Here is a 16,903-nt window from a genome sequence, read left to right on the forward strand (position 1 = left end):
TGAATTCACTGCCTGATGACTGAGATGCTGTTTTATCATTTTTAATGGCTTCCATTTCTACGCGAGGTCCAATTCTAACACTTCTGTGGGTTTGTGCGCCAAAAACAGTCATAATTCATTTTCAGCTTCTCTTTCCTTTCTTACAGTTAAAACAGACGGTTATTGTTAGCTCCTTTAATGCTGATATATTCAAATGAGGTCTGTTCTGATTGGCTATGCCTCATTCAAACAGCAGTGCGGGCTGAAACACTCCTTATAACGTCTGCGTGAGTGGGCGGGGCTAGACAACCGTAGGCTGATGTTTCAGTGACATCACAAGCAGTAAATTCAAAACAAGCCTTTTTTGTTTTTTGTGGATGTTCTGAAAACTGAAGTGTTTATATACGGCAACAAAGATTAAAACGTCTGTTTTCCAATATTTATAATCCATTCATGGTGGAGGGAGACATGCAGGGTGTTATGAGGTAAAACAGTCCCCAAAGAAAACTCCTTATTCCAGATTTTCCACTATTTTCCATCTTCAACATTCCGTATAAACTCAGAAGACTCGTGTGGGTTCTCTGGTGGTTCTGGATGGTAAATGCCTTTATTTGTGTTGTAGTCATGGCGACGTCTGGTTCCTATCACCACCACTGTAAAGACGTCTGAACCACTTCACACCAAACCCGCTCTGAATCTCTCGGTTTACACCTCACACACTGAATTATAGAGGAATTTGGTGGAATTCCCCTTCAATTCAACTGGATGGGAACCTGGTGAGTGACTGCTGGAGAAAGTGCTGTACAAATAAAAGTGAACTGCTCGAAAGCAGAACAGAGACGAACCTCCAAACTGCCTCCAGCTTGCCGCCGAGCAGCTCGGCGAAGCGAGGAGGAGCTGAAGAGCAGGAGACGTACAGAGAGGCTTCAGGCGTGGTAGGTGATAAAGATAAGGTTTATTGACACACATCCATCAGTGCGGCCTCCGATGCAATTAAACATGCAGTTCAACCAAGACAAATAAGATAGCGATCGTAGTTCCAGTGCTTCATTTAACTGAACACGTAAAACGTAAAAACCATTTCCAATAGCTGAGGAGGTATTCATGATCTTTGTGGCATCTTCTTTATGTACACAGACCGAGACTTCGCTTTTGGGGGGTATTATGATGATGTGTATGCCACGATATGAAAGCCAGGCCAGAAAACTTGCGTTAAAACAGCCCCTGGACTCTATTAGAGGGGTCCGTTCTTAATTTCCTGCATAATTAACTGGTTAAGACGTAAACAGGGTCGTTCAGAGGGGTTTGGTGTTCAACGCTCCGTTCTAGAGTCACAACTGTTCACAGTGGTGGTGATGGGAACCAGACGTCCACCTCTAAAAGCTCCCCCACAGAAAGCTGGTCATGAATTCACTGCCGGATGTGCGAGACCTTATTTTTCCAGTTTTTTTTTAATGACTGTAACATTATCTTTTCTCGCTGAGCTCCACTTAGAACATTTGTGATTTTACCGCAGTGAAAAACAGCCCTAATTCATTTCCACATGACCGCTTTCCTTCTCTATCCCTTGGAATTAAGCAGGCTGTTTCTGTTACTGTGTCTTTAAGACTGATATACATAAACGAGCCCTGTCCTGATTGGCTGCTGCCTCTTTCAAAGGGCACTCTGGGCTGAAACACTAACTCCAACTTGAGTGGGCGGGGCTAAACCGCTACAGGCTGATATGTAAATTAGGTGCTTCCCGTGACATCGCAGAATTGGAAACAGGCCGATTGTGTGAGCATTTTGGAACTTAAACAGCGTTTGTATTGGGATTGTTTACTACTTCAAACATCCTTGGTTTACAGTACATGAGCCCTTCAAACTCCGTTCATGGTGGAGGGCGACATGCAGGGCGCTGTGCGGCAAAATAGTCCACAAAGAAAACTGATTATTCCAGATTTTCCACTATTTTCCATCATCAACTTTCCATATAAGCTGAGAAGACTCGTGTGGGTTCTCTGGTGGTTCTGGATGGTAAATAAAGTGTCTATATCTGTGATGTAGTCATGGCGACGCCTGGTTCCCATCACCACCACTGTGAAGACGTCTGAACCACTTCACACCGAACCCGCTCTGAATCTTTGCACCTCAAACACTGAATTATGGAGGAATTTTTGAAATTTGGTGGAGTTCCCCTCCAAGTAATGAGCTGAAGTATTAGATCAGGTGCTCAGGAACTGCGTATTGCTTATCGGGATCTAATGTATCCCACTAGAAAGAACCAAACTGATGCCGGTCAGCTTCCTCACGCTTTCAGCGTACAAGCGAGTCGCGCCTCGCCTTCATTTGAATGCACCACGCAAGACACCGAACCCACAAATCCGGGCGTTTCGGCCACGTCCGAGCGACCGGTTCCGATAAAACGATAATGTCTTTTGTTGTCCCATAAAAAGTGACGACGGGTTTCCAACTATTAACCTTTTTCAGCCCTCGCTTCTCTTTCGGAAGAAGATCTCGAGCAGATATGGCAGTAAAATCGTAATTAAGGCACTAGGTGGGGCTGAACGCTACACCAGTTTAGTCGTCTACAAATAACTTACAATTCAAACAGTGCAGTTTTACATTTGTTAACTTAGTTTTTTTTTGTTTGTTTTGTTTTCTTTTCTTTTTTTTTCCATTCATCTAGGAATCAAAAAAAGGTAAGGCAATACATTACAAAAAGTTAAAAAAAAAAAAAAAACAAAAAAAATAAAACAGAAAATATTACAGAAATAATGTACCCAACGAACAAAAAAACGACTGCTATGAAATTTTAGCACTCCTCGAGCCATTCCGATGGTATTCCTATGGCCTGGAGGATAACAATAATAATAATAATTACTATAATAATAACAACAATATGCATAGATTGTAATGATCTTGCATGCTCCTCAAACAAAAACCAGAACAAAACAGAAAATCTAATACTCAGTACCCAGAACTCCGTCCCAACCCCGTTATTGCCCAGAGTCTGCTTCTACAGTAAGGCCAACAGAACAGATCCATCAGAATAAAGGCATCAGACGCACGTCAGTGGAGGCGGAAGGAGCCGCAAAGCTAGAGCGATTGTCCCCGAGAGGGAAGACCCCCCGTCTACTACGTTAACCCCGCCCTCCCAAAAAAACACTCCCTTCAGAATCTCGGCTTCGGAAAGAGGACAGAGCGAGATGTTGGTCCCAAAGTTGCCATCTCGAGCCGTGGAGGACGGTCTGAGCGCCCCCTACAGGCCTGAAGGGGGGGCCGATCCCTTTACCCACCATAGCCAGGTCCTCCGTCCCGGTGTGAAATGTAGCTTTTAGGGTTAATTCCATTTTTAATTCTCTTTTTTTTTACTGTATTTTTAAGGTTTAGTTTTCTTGTATATATATATGCTTTCTCCCCCCCGAGTCCCACGTTTCAGAGAGAAGGTTCAGGCGGTTAGCTGGAAGAAAAGAGCAGAGAAGAAAAGCCCGGTAAGAAAAAGGGTGGATGAGGAAATATAAAACCATATCCTCACTGAAAAGGATGCGCGTTCTATACTTATGAACTCATGAACCACCTTATAGTCCAAACAGACCACCTTTTCCATGGTTAAGTGTTTTTACTTCCTTAAATGAAGTAAAAACGATCATTTTTTTGGAAATTTCATGGAAGTGTTTATTTTGTTTTTTTATATTAGACTATGAAATCTGAAATACAGCATGAGACAGCAAAACTCTGGAGCTTCGCAACTGACCAGTACATGATAATAAATAGAGAAACACGCACCTGAGGTTAGAATATGCCTTCGTTAGTGATCACAACAAACATATACATATTAATAAGTAATAAAATCAATCAATCACCATCAGCTTTGTGCCGCAGTTTACCCGTTTTGTCCTCCAGTGAACAAATGAGACGTGACACTGTTAGAGATGCTCCTGTTCAACGCAACAAACGTCCCAACGAAACACCAACGATTTCTCTAAACCATTTCACAAAAGCTTCTTAAGGTGGCATTCGAGTTTCCTTAAGCCTGACTAGCTAAAGAGAGACCCTCTTTAAGGACCTTAAGTACTGGAGCGGCTCAATGCCGAGCTAAATGTGTAATAAAGAGCAGAATTATGTTACTTTAATTATTCTTAAACAAAAAAAAGGCGCTGACACGGCTGGTTTCAATCCCGAACTTGGTCTAATAGCAACTGAACTGGGTTAAAGTATCAGCGTATCAGCCGTGCTCCTCTAAATCAGTAGTGTAAGTTATACACTGTTAAAAGATCTCATTTCGTTTATATGCTGTCAGAAAAAAAAACCCTCATATCTCCATTTTTTTTTTTTCCCATGTCCAATTTTTAGTTGTTGTCCTTTGGACCAACAGAAATCGCCCAAAATTACTTGTAAAAAAAGTCTTACATTAAAAGTTTCATTTTGGCTCTACCTGTAAAGTTACTATTTTGGAGATACGAGGTTTCGTTCCAACAGCAGTGATATATTAATATATACATACATCCACCGGTCAGGCGTAACATCCTGACCACCTCCTTGTTTCTACGCTCATTGTCCACTTTATCAGCTCCACTTACTGTATAGCTGCACTCTGTAGTTCTACAGTTACAGACTGTAGTCCATCTGTTTCTCTGATACTCTGTTACCCTGTTCTTCAGTGGTCAGGACCCCCATGGACCCTCACAGAGCTGACGTGGTGGTGGTGTGTTAGTGTGTGTTGTGCTGGTCTGAGTGGATCAGACACAGCAGTGCTGCTGGAGGTTTTAAACACCTCAGTGTCACTGCTGGACTGAGAATAGTCCACCAACCAGGAAGATCCAGCCAACAGCGTCCTGTGACCACTGATGAAGGACCAGAGGATGACCAACACAAACTGTGCAGCAGCAGATGAGCTGTCGTCTCTGACTTTACATCTACAAGGTGGACCGACGAGGTAGGAGTGTCTAATAGAGTGGACAGCGAGTGGACACAGTGTTTAAAAACTCCAGCAGTACTGCTGTGTCTGATCCACTCGTATCAGCACAACACACACTAACACACCACCACCACGTCAGTGTTACTGCAGTGCTGAGAATGATCCACCACCCAAATAGTACCTGCTCTGTGAGGGTCCATGGGGGTCCTGACCACTGAAGAACAGGGTAACAGAGTATCAGAGAAACAGATGGACTACAGTCTGTAACTGTAGAACTACAGAGTGCAGCTATACAGTAAGTGGAGCTGATAAGATGGACAATGAGAGTAGAAACAAGGAGGTGGTCAGGATGTTACGCCTGGTCAGTGTAATATATGTGGACCAGCCCTGAAACAGTTCAGTTTGAGTTGATGTTTGCCTTCCCACCAGCAGGTGGTGCTACAGAGTAATTTTCTCTGTGGTTAGCCAAACAGAAAACGCTTCTTTTCTCAGCCAGCTTAAAAAGCTTCTGTTGGGATTGACCCTCCAGTTCCCCCAACAGCTGGTTAATCAGCCCCCATCCATCGAAGGAGTACACCAGTACTTCTCAACCTTCAGTCTATCTGCTGCATCTGTAGCGTCGACTGTTACGAGGAAAAGAAGAGAAGCTGTTACAGACATTATACCATCTGGTATTAACATGACGCCGTTATGATGTCACTGAGCATGAACGGTCATGACCACACAAGACCGCACAGGACCTCTGCTCTGACACGCAGAAGGGCTTCAGTGAAGAGTTACCGGGACACGAGTGTCCGGCAGTCGACTGTACGCTACAGCTGCAGCAGATCGGGCTGAAAAACACTGGGGCTCTCCTGTAAACCTGAACAGGAACGTGAACCCAGCGGACACCCCGAGAGGAGCAGAGCGGCTGGGCTCGGTTCGGCTGCCGCAGGAGCCGATTAAGGGGTGTAAATGTAAAGGTAAATGTGCGGGAGACGCTGCGCTGAGGTCTGCTGTGGGTGTAAATGCCTGGAGCTCGTGCGTGCTGCGGTCAGCAGGAGCTGGACGAAGTGTCGGCTGCATGGAGGTTGGACTGCGCCCTGCTACAACACAACACGACACAAACGGGCCATCATAAACTGACCTGCTTCCTCCAACCCCAACCCTGTCACAGGAACATTCCACCCAAATAACCTAATTCAGAGTTCCCCCCCAAATGCCGTGGATAAGCCAAGGCACGTCTGGTGTCTCAAGTTTCCTTAGGGTTGCACTGGAGCTACGAGGCTAATGTAGCTGACGAGTAACGGGAATTTCAGGCTAGTTTCTCACCCACTTTGTTGTGGAGTTGCTCAGTCACAGACTTTCCCTCTGGTTTCTGACACACTGCTACCTGTAAACATGGACTGAGGCATGTCAGCACAGCTAAACACAGTAGAACTTCCAGAGAGGAGAATTACCGCTCTATTCCACTCTGCAATGGTTTCTCAAACACTAGAGGGCGCTCCCGAGTCCAAAATGAATGGGTTACGATGGAGCATTCGAGCAACATCATAGTTTATAAATGCTTATAAGTTTTTAATTAAAAAAAAAAAAAGTCATTCGTTTCCTGAACAGAGAGCAGCCTAAAACATTTCAACACCGCTGTTTTATTTTTAAGAGCTTTTAAACTCGAGTTACAGGAGTTTAAACAGCCAGTGAGCTGCTCCGCTCGCCAACCAATCATCACGCTCTGCCAGTAAAGCCCACCTACTGCTGCCCAAAACCCGTTTGTTGTAGAAAAAAGGAAACATACTTCTATTTTGAGTTCTTCTCTGCTTTCTTAGGGAAATACATCCTTCTACTTTGGAAAAAGTTCTGGGCCAGTGATTAGAAACTATTTTACTTTTCATTTTTAGCCGTTTAAACTGCCTTCACCCCCCCATTCACTGTGGACTTGCTCCTGGAGTTTTGCGGTCCTGCTTTTGATATAACGGAGGAAATAGGAAGCGGCCAGTTTCCTCATAAACTGGCTGTGGTAGAGGTTCTAGCCTTAGTTTAACAGAATATTATTGATTTTTTCCCCCAATTTTCTCCTCAATTTAGTCATCTCCAATTCCGCCCACTAGACTGGACTCCCCCAGTCACACAAGAGTGAAAGCTAGCACATCACTGGACAGCTGGACGCACTCGTCGGAGAACACTAACCGCCAGCTCTGCTACATCAGCTAGCGCTAGCTCACATCGTGCCAAGTGAAGTGAGAAGGCCCCCCGTCCTACCCACCCAGAGAGCGAGGACAACTGTGCTCTCCTGGACTCTCGGCCACGGACGGCTATGGTGTCATCAGGGATGGAACTCGTGATCTCCTGATGACGGGGCCAACGCTGAGACGGCTGTGCCACTCGGGAACCCTGGCATTCATTTGTGCATGATGCTAACTGGTGGGGTTTAAGTGTCCATTACTTATTAGCTACATTAGCCCAGCAGCTCCAGCGCTAAATCAAAACCAGCAAACTTCAAACACCAAACACGTCTTGGTTGAAGGACCCGACCTGGACTAAGGGGTGGGGGAATGACGTGAATCAGGTTTTTCCCCACATTCCCACCTTTTCTGTCTCCTGTTTGCATTCAAATCCTGAGCCTCTTGGGCTTCTGTCTGAACAAAATACACAACCAGTAGGTCCCCATCACTTACAGCGCTGTGCAGAAGTCTCACTCAACCAGAGAAAACACTGAGCCATTAACAGCTTTAAAGGTCCTCGTAGTCAATGCGGAACTCGATAGTAGAAACTCAACACGACTGGAGTGATCAAACCTCGTCTTGCTGCTCCGGTGCTGGTTATCCAGTCTAGCTGGTCACCCAGAACGGTCACGCTGGAAGACCAGCATACCAGCATTAATTCAATATTCTTGCATAAAATGGTCCTTGATTTATTTTTTCAGACTTGGTTATTAAACTCAAAAATAAGGTAAAGTGTGCAGGGGTCCTTTTGGAGTATGTTGCCTTGAGGCAACACTGTGCTAACAGGAAGAAATGATAGAGCCGTTTTCCCTGAAGCGGTGAGACCTGGGCTGTGAGCGGCTAAATCCATTTCCCTGTCACAGTGTTTCCTGTTACACAGCGCATTATCATTTGTTCCCACTGTCACAGCGTTGCCTCAAGGCAACAGACTCCAAATCGACTACTGCATACTTTGTTACTGAATTTAATAATCAGTCTGAAAAAAGAAATCAAAGACTACTTTATGCAAATGTATTCCCTGAGGTGGTGAGATGTGACCTGTGACTGGCTAAATCCATTTCCCTATCACAGTGTTGCTTCTAGGCAACAAACACGTGAAAATTCTCATAAAAAAAAAAAAAGATTATACTGAATGTTAAGGTTTTTGTGCCCACTGAGAGATTAGTGTGACAAAGTACATGGTTTTTATTGACTTACTCAAACTCCTCCCTTTACTGTTTGACCCTATCGGAGTCGTTAAATATGTATAATTGTGAAGTGAGGAAAATGAGTTTGTTGCTCTGAGGCAACACTGAGCAACAGAGCGTTAACACTGTGTTAAAATGTTAATGATGAATGGACCAACAGAAGTTCTCCAAAACGGCTCAGAATAAAATCTCTTTAAATTAACTTCCACTGAAAGTTAAGAACTTTTTTTGGACTATTTTGGAGATGCATGCCACATCATAATTCTCTCATTAGCATATTCTGGTACCACTAGAACCAGAACTAACAGAACTAAGCTGCTAGGTAGCACCTCACGAATGTTTTTCAGATGTACTGAATAAGCCTGCTTTCAAGCCGTAGCGCAACAGTAACACATTCGATACAAAAGTCTGTCTATTTGATCATAACACGCCACGAGGCAGGGGGTCCAAGTTCTACTGAGATGGGATCGAGCAAACTTAGGACTTTATAAGCCTTTTACGCTGCGAACGCAATCTTCCATTACGTGAACCTGTCTCACTGAATTTCTTTCAGCTGATGGGTAAAACACACAAAAGCGAAAGGCAACTTTGCCCCAAATTCTATATTTTGTAAATGTGTGTACATCAGCAGCAAAACCTCGTATCTCTACAATGGCAAATTTACAGGAGCAGGAAAAAACCTACTTTACTTATAATGGAAGTCAATGGAAGTCGACTTTGTGCCAAGTCGTTCTGGCCCATTTCCTTTGGTCCATTCATCATGAAATTGGCAGACAATGTAAAGGTCAGAAGTTTCGATTCATGTCAAAAACTGGAAAACAAAAAAATGGAGCTACAAGTTTTTGTTCCGACAGCAGCGACATGTGGAAAACACAGGGCGTCGGCCCAGAAATCCCAGGTGGTCCTTAGTTCTAACCAGTATTTAGTAGCTTGTGGAATTTTTGCTGTTCTCATGTTAATTTGTACTGAATCTAAAGAGGTCGAGTGGATTTACCACCGATCAGATCAGACGCTCTGTTATCTGGGTGGCTGAAGACTTCTGCACAGCTCTGCCCCTCAGCCGTGCTGACGTGGGTGATGACCGCTCCGCTGGCTGTGTCTGTATTAATCACACATCTGATATTTAAGTGTCTCACGATTTCATTTACCTGGACTTCCCGCTGATGTTTTTGGGGTTCTTGCGGAAGGACTGATTGGCTACGACGGAGCGGGTGGAAATGTTGCGGGGGGAGGCGCGGGAGAAGCTGGAGGGCGGGGTTTTGGGGATCTTTTTGCCCAAATGGCCGATCCACTTCTTCTGCTCCTCCTGGGAGAGAGCCAGCAGGAGCATGTCCCGCGCCGACGTCACGTCGTAGTTCACTGTGAGGAGAGAGAGAGAGAGATTTATACGCTGTATCTGCACAGCACTTTAACTCGGAGCTGAACTGAATCAGATCAGCATCAGATCTTCAGAACCAGTCCGCAGGGTCAGCCTCAGTGTCTGAGTGGAGCACGATGGACTTTACTGTGTGTTACTGCTAATCCTCACTGAAGAGCCCACATTAACCTGCACTCCACAGTTATGGAACGATCGTTACTGATCAAATGAGTATTAGTATAATAAATCACAACAACCATCATTATTCTGTAATAATAACAACATCCATTGTATAATAAAGCAAAATAAAAAATAATTGGACAGACGTTTATAATTAATGTAATGCATCTAAATTAGAAAATATCAAAAAAATCACCCCAAAAAGCAGAAATAGATCACACAATACATAAAACACCTACATTTGTATAATTACCGTAAAAAATGATAATTAAGACATTATTTCTAAATATGTATCATTTGTATAATTACATTTTAAATTGAATGTATACTCTTTAAAAATGAATAAAATAAAAAGATTTTTCAAGCTGTGTTTATAAATATACCAACAGTATAAAACTTTTATTTCCATTTTTGTGTTTTTTTCCAGCTCCCCTTAGGACATGTGACCACAGGATCTCGTTCCTTATAAGGTTTTGTTCCAACTCTGATTTATATTATTATTATTATAAGTATATTTGTATTAGTCTGAAAATAGCGATGCGCAAACAGAATTGAAGCTTCGCACAAATCTGCATGTAAATGTGTTCTTGTGACATCACAAAACCAGTGAAGTCAGAACGAGGCTACTTCTGAAACTTGCCATATATTTGTTTTAATTCCATGTAATGTTTAAATAGAAAACATCAACAATGTGACTGCATGTTTTAATTGATTTTATAAACATTTTTTAAAAATAAAATGAAATAAAATGAAAAAAGTAACAGCGAGAAGTACTGAGGACTTTTCTCGATGCTGTTTTCCGGTGTCTGACCTTTACAGGGTGCGATGACGTCCTCCTTCCTGTCCAGGTGGTCTTTGTGGCACTTGACGTGGCAGCGGCGGCACTCGAGCGCCGGCGGGGGCTTGAAGACGTGCCACAGCGGTTTGGCACAGGCCTCGCAGTTGGAGGGGAAGTGGTAGAGGGTGGGGATGAACTCGTGACCTTTATGGGGCAGACAGTTGGTCTTATCGCCCTGAGGAACGGCCTCCAGGTCCGCCTCCTTCCTGCACTCGCCCTCGTTGGCGTACAGGATCTGCAGAGGAGGAGAGTCTTACACAACCTACCGGCAGCCGATACCTTATTATTACTATTACTATCGTTATTATTATGAACTGAATCAGATTAGCAGCTTCAGGCAGCATCAGACCTTCAGAGGGTCAGCCTCAGTGTGGCTGAGTGGAGCACACTGGACATTACTGTGTAACTGGTAATCAACACTAAACCTGCCCTCCCCAGTTATGGAGTGATTTCTATATATAAACATTTTTATAATAATAATTATTATTATTTATACTAGTCATACGCGAGCTGATTGGTTGAGAAGCGCTCTGACTGTGCTGTTACTTCACCCCAACATCACAGCTTTCTGTTAGTCTTAGACAGAGTTAATGTGCTTTGTTACTTTACCGTGTTTTTAATCTTCCCATTAAAATGTTATCTTGGTGTGAAGCAGGTTGGAGACGTTGCTTGGAAAAGTACTACGTAAATGTTTACTTGTGCACTTCTACTCATCATAAAGTGCTCATTACTGGTTATAATTAATGCCCAGACATTCAGCATCAGTGCATCCCTAACGGCGTTCCTTCAGAAGCCATCATGACACGCGTCCGAACTGGCCGATTCTGTGTGGATGCGGTTTTTGTAAACAGCCGACCTGAAATATTCTGGGGATCTCGTCCGTCTCAGCGCGGTACACGTCGCCTTGCGTCACCGGACGTACGTGGAAGAGTTTGCTGAAATAGAGAGAAAACATTTTTAAAACGTTAGAAAATCATCACGTTTACAGGAACACTGGTAACACTTTATTTGGATGATCCACTGTAGATTCTTTGTAAATGTTCAGTGTCTATTCATGTAACATTCAACTGAACAGTCATTAAATGCCACTGAACTTTAAGTTGAATGCTACTTAGACGTTTGACTATAGATGCTTTGTAAAGGCTCAGTCTCATTCCAGCGTGGTACCGTGATCGGACGCCACCTGTGCAGCAAGTCCAGTCGTGAAATTTCCTCACTACTAAATATTCCACAGTCAACTGTCAGTGGGATTATAACAAAGTGGAAGTGATTGGGAACGACAGCAACTCAGCCACGAAGTGGTCGGCCACGTAAAATGACAGAGCGGTCAGCGGATGCTGAGGGGCATAGTGCGCAGAGGTCACCGACTTTCTGCAGAATCAATCACTACAGACCTCCAAACTTCATGTGGCCTTCAGATCAGCTCAAGAACAGCGTAGAGAACTTCATGGAATGGCCGAGCAGCTGCATCCAAGCCTTACATCACCAAGCGCAATGCAAAGTGTGGAATGCAGTGGTGTAAAGCGCCGTCACTGGACTCTAGAGCAGTGGAGACGTGTTCTCTGGAGTGGCCAATCACGCTTCTCCGTCTGGAAATCCGATGGATGAGTCTGGGTTTGGCGGTTGCCAGGAGACGGTACTTGTCTGACTGCATTGTGCTGAGTGTAAAGTTTGGTGGAGGGGGGATCATGGTGTGGGGTTGTTTTTCAGGAGTTTGGCTCGGACCCTTAGTTCCAGTGAAAGGAACTCTTAAAGCTTCAGCACCAAGAGATTTTGGACAATTTCATGCTCCCAACTTTGTGGGAACAGTTTGGGGACGGCCCCTTCCTGTTCCAACATGACTGCGCACCAGTGCACAAAGCAGGTCCATAAGACACGGATGAGCCAGTTTGGTGTGGAAGAACTTGACTGGCCTCAACCCCATAGAACACCTTTGGGATGAATCAGAGCGGAGACTGTGAGCCAGACCTTCTCGTCCAACATCAGTGTCTGACCTCACAAATGTGCTTCTGGAAGAACGGCCAGAAATTCCCATAAACACACTCCTAACCCTTGTGGAAAGCCTTCCCAGAAGAGTTGAAGCTGTTATAGCTGCAAAGGTGGGCCGACATCATATTAAACCCTATGGATTAAGAATGAGATCTCATTCAAGTTTATGTGTATGTGAAGCCAGACGAGCGAACACTTTCAGCACTACTACAGCAATACAGCATCTACTTCTAACCCTAACGTTGTTGACAATCAACTGAGAATCACCAGAAAGTCTGTTAATGGTTTAAGTAGCTGTAGAACATTAATAAGGGACCATCCAAATAAAGTGTGACCGAAATGATCTCAGTGTCCCTCCTGGATTTCCTCACTGGTGTTATTTCAGCAGTTATATTTTTGTTCACAAAAAAGTGCTGCTAATACAAAACTGTCCGGCGGAGTCCAGCGGAAAACTCACTCGATGTCCAGCACCATGGAGGGATTGGACTGCTCCTTGTCCTGCTCATCATTATAGAAGAGAATCTTCTTACTGCTGACCACAACATACTGAGGGAGAGGAACAGAGTTAGCACAGAGCATGTAAACCGTATCAGGAATAAACAGAGAGAGAGCGAGAGAGAGCGAGAGAGAGAGAGAGAGAGAGAGACAGAGAGAGAGAGAGAGAGAGAGAGAGAGAGAGAGAGACAGACAGAGAGCGAGAGAGAGACAGAGAGCGAGAGAGAGACAGAGAGCGAGAGAGAGAGAGAGAGAGAGAGAGAGAGCGAGAGAGAGCGAGAGAGAGAGAGAGAGAGAGAGAGAGAGAGAGAGAGAGAGGGAGGGAGAGAGAGAGAGAGACACTTGCGTTCCAAGCCCAACATACGGTACTCTACAGACCACCTTTCATTAGTTTCCAGTCAAAACAGCCAAAAAAAAAGTATTTAAACGAAATATAATTTCAATGTTTTCACTATTTAGCTTGTCCACACTTTGCCTTTATTACAGCTTCCAAACGCCTCCATAGTTCAGTCTGAGAAGTATCTGATGGGGCAGCACTGGTTTCATTTACATTTATGGCATTTGGCTGACGCTCTTCTCCAGAGCGACTTACAGGCAAAGGTGGTGTTAGGAGTCTTGCCCAAGGACTCTTATTGGTATAGTGTAGGGTGTTTACCCAGGTGGGCACTGAACCCCAGTCTACAGGGTAGAAGGCAGAGGTGTTACCCACTACACTACACCAACCAAAGGTTTCCCTCCTTTATCCTGTTCCTTTAGCCGCAGCGCTGTTTTTCTCTTTGTGCTGCCTTGTTTTATCTGTGATACCTGTGATTTTTATTTATTTATTTACTTACAAATATTGCAACTGCGATTCAAATGCACCAATTTTCTATAGATCAATTTCCAGACTTTTGTTTTAACGACCAGAATATCCACTTTTTGTGGCATGAGGTTTGAATGCGGGGTGTCGGACCACCTGTTAGTTGTGATGGCTGTAGTGTCACATTAACAGTGTCGTCTTTAGTTTTAAATGGAAAAAGTTTAAACTAGTAGCACAGAGCTTGGAAGTTGCCTGTAGAGGAGTTCGACCAATCAGAAGCAGCTTCTGATTGGTCGAACTCCTCTACAGGCAACTTCCAAGCTTAGTTTAAACTTTTTCCACTTAAAACTAAAGACAACACTGTTAATAATGTACAACCCCAATTCCAAAAAAGTTGGGAAGCTGTGTAAAATGTAAATAAGTGTAAATAAAATTGACAACAGAACACACATCAGATGTTGACTGAAAAATATGAATGCATTAAAAACTTGATGGCAGCAACACATCTCAAAAAAGTTGGGACAGGGGCAACAAAATGCTGAAAAAGTAAGCGGAACTAATAACTAACTCATGACTGGTAGACGTGGCTCTGCCCCCACTTTGAGATGCATCCACTGCTGCCATCCAGTTCTAAACGAGTTAATATTTTCCCCTGTGAATAAAATACGTTTTTTTATTTACATTTATTTACATTTAAAACAGCGTCCTAACTTTTTTGGGGTTGTACGATATAATAAAAATCGCAGCTCTTGCGATTTCAAACTCTGCGATTTGGAGTCACCGATCGGAGTCCTCACCTGCTTCTTCCAGCCGTATCTCTTAATGTTGGCTCTGTTGGGGATCGACAGCCAACCTTCCAGCCTGGATTCTGCAGACAGACACCAGGCAGTGGATTAAAGTCCAGCAGACCACCAGGGAGATCTACTGCTACAGTGAACATGCAGTGAAAAACTCAACCAGGGGTTCAAAACAAATCTCAAACCAAACCTCAGAAATCATAAAGAACCAGTCAAAATCACTTCAGCAGCCGCATGCCAGCCGTGACACGGTCACACAGCGTCCACAGATCAGAGACACGCGGAAACGCCACCTCATCACGCAGGACAGCTCGGCTCCGGACCGGAGCAGTCCGTGTTACTGACTCGTGAACCGATCTATTCAAGCTCCGCCCACAAACGGGTTCTTTTGTAGGCACCCCTGTGAAGCTGAACGACCAAACGTTCAACCTAATGAGAAACTGTGGAGATCTTTTGCTGAACGGTAAAAAGCTGAGCTGGACTGAGTTGTGGCTAACCGAAAAAAGACGGCGTCCAAGCCCCTGTACTTCAGAGTGCATTCAAAAAATAAAGATTGACTACTAAAAACAAAAAGAACCGTATTACATGCAATACACAACAAATCGCTGTTGCTGGAAGAAATCTCCGTTTTTGCTGTTTTTACAGTTTTTGACTTAATCTGAAAACGCCTGTTGCTCTTTATATTGCGTGTAATTTTCATGAAGAATGGACCAAAATAAACGGCGCAAAATGACTTGGAAAGACGTCTGGTTCCATTGACTTCCATTAAATGCAGAGTAGGTTTTTTTCTTTCTCCTGTAAAGTTTCATTTTGGACACACAAGGATTCCATGTTAAATATATGTATATGGAAAATTAACATATGCATATAGTTGTGTTTATATTGTTGGAACAAAACCTGGTATCTCCAAAATGGGAACTTTACAGGAGAGGGAAAAAGTAATGGAAGTCAATGGAACCAGACGTCTTACCAAGTCATTTTGGCCCTTTTCTTTTGGCCCATTCATCATGAAATTTACAAACAATATACAGGACAACAAGCATTTTCCAATTAAGTCTATATATTATATGTATATAATTCATAAGAATATGTAAATGAATAACTAGTTTACGAAAGGCTAGAGAGGATAAACTATTTTAGGAGAAATATTTTATTTTATATATTTTTAGATTAGCTTATAGGAGTAGCAGCTCCGTGCAGTGAAACACCACATACACACTAGGGGGCAGTGAGCACACTTGCCCAGAGCGGTGGGCAGCCCAATCCGCGGCGCCCAGGGAGCAGTTGGGGGTTAGGCGTCTTGCTCAAGGACACCTCAGTCATGTGCTGTCGGCTCTGAGGATCAAACCAGTGACCTTCCAGTCAGGAGGCCTGTTCCCTAACCTCCAGCCCACGACTGCCCCCAATACCCTGACTAATGCCCCTGAATGGCTGCATTAGAACAAAAAGACGTTCTTAAATATTTATTAAGTATGCAGCTACTGCGAATGCTGCCCCATCTAGCGCAACAGTGTGACCTCACTAACGTACGGCTTATTTAAAATGAGCAGCAGTGGCGTTACAGAGCCGGGAGCTACAGTTTCTCACTGGGCTGAACTGGACTGTGTGTAAACCTGTCCAGCTACAGAAAAGCATCACCAAAAGAACCCGAGAAAGAGCGTCCGCCCTTCCGATGATCGACGGCGAATTAGTCCCACATCTTTAGTCAGCGTGTGTTACCACGGTGATAACTGATCAGCCAGGGTGGATCAGGAAGACGCCCATGAGTCTGTGGAGCTGTTAGGAGGAACTGAAGGGTCACTGCTTTTCAGAGCATGCTGTGGAAACAGGGCTTCGCTGGCACGTTAAAACAGTGAGGGGGTCTACAGCGTGTCCAATCACTCAGCGGTGAACATGCAGAGAGCACGAGTGGTCCGTGGAAGCGGTGACGGTGTCTTTAAACACCTCTGAAAGAGGCTCAGAGTGGAGGTTAGTCAGACAGGAGCAGCTTTTCCCCAAACAAAGCGAGTTCTATTGCGGAGCTAGGCGACTAAACGATGACCGTAGTAAATCAATTAGTGACACTGCTATTGCACGTTTCAATAAAAACGACTAGTATCAACACCTTCCACTGTCTTTTCTGCCTTTTTCTGCATCGTTTGAAAGCATCAGCTGCTCTTCCCACTGCTAGAATGGACGTTT

The 16,903-nt window shown here is 44.1% G+C and overlaps 1 protein-coding gene across 2 annotated transcripts in view; it reads right to left on the reverse strand.

Moving 5' to 3' along the window:
* Positions 1-915: 915 nt before the first annotated feature.
* Positions 916-16,903, reverse strand: part of rock1 (Rho-associated, coiled-coil containing protein kinase 1) — a 127,195-nt gene continuing 111,207 nt past the window's right edge. Inside the window, exons 28-33 of one of the 2 annotated variants that reach the window (XM_037547047.1) lie at positions 14,723-14,793; positions 13,089-13,177; positions 11,499-11,577; positions 10,616-10,877; positions 9,416-9,626; positions 916-3,421 (exon numbers count right to left, since the gene is read on the reverse strand). In XM_037547047.1, the coding sequence (XP_037402944.1) occupies positions 3,418-3,421; positions 9,416-9,626; positions 10,616-10,877; positions 11,499-11,577; positions 13,089-13,177; positions 14,723-14,793 (716 nt within the window). In that variant the 3' untranslated portion in view covers positions 916-3,417. Of the gene's footprint in view, positions 3,422-9,415; positions 9,627-10,615; positions 10,878-11,498; positions 11,578-13,088; positions 13,178-14,722; positions 14,794-16,903 lie in introns of those variants that run through there. The other variant, XR_005131790.1, reaches the window with a different exon arrangement.

This window comes from Pygocentrus nattereri, chromosome 2, assembly GCF_015220715.1.
Source record: "Pygocentrus nattereri isolate fPygNat1 chromosome 2, fPygNat1.pri, whole genome shotgun sequence".
Classification (NCBI taxonomy): domain Eukaryota; kingdom Metazoa; phylum Chordata; class Actinopteri; order Characiformes; family Serrasalmidae; genus Pygocentrus; species Pygocentrus nattereri.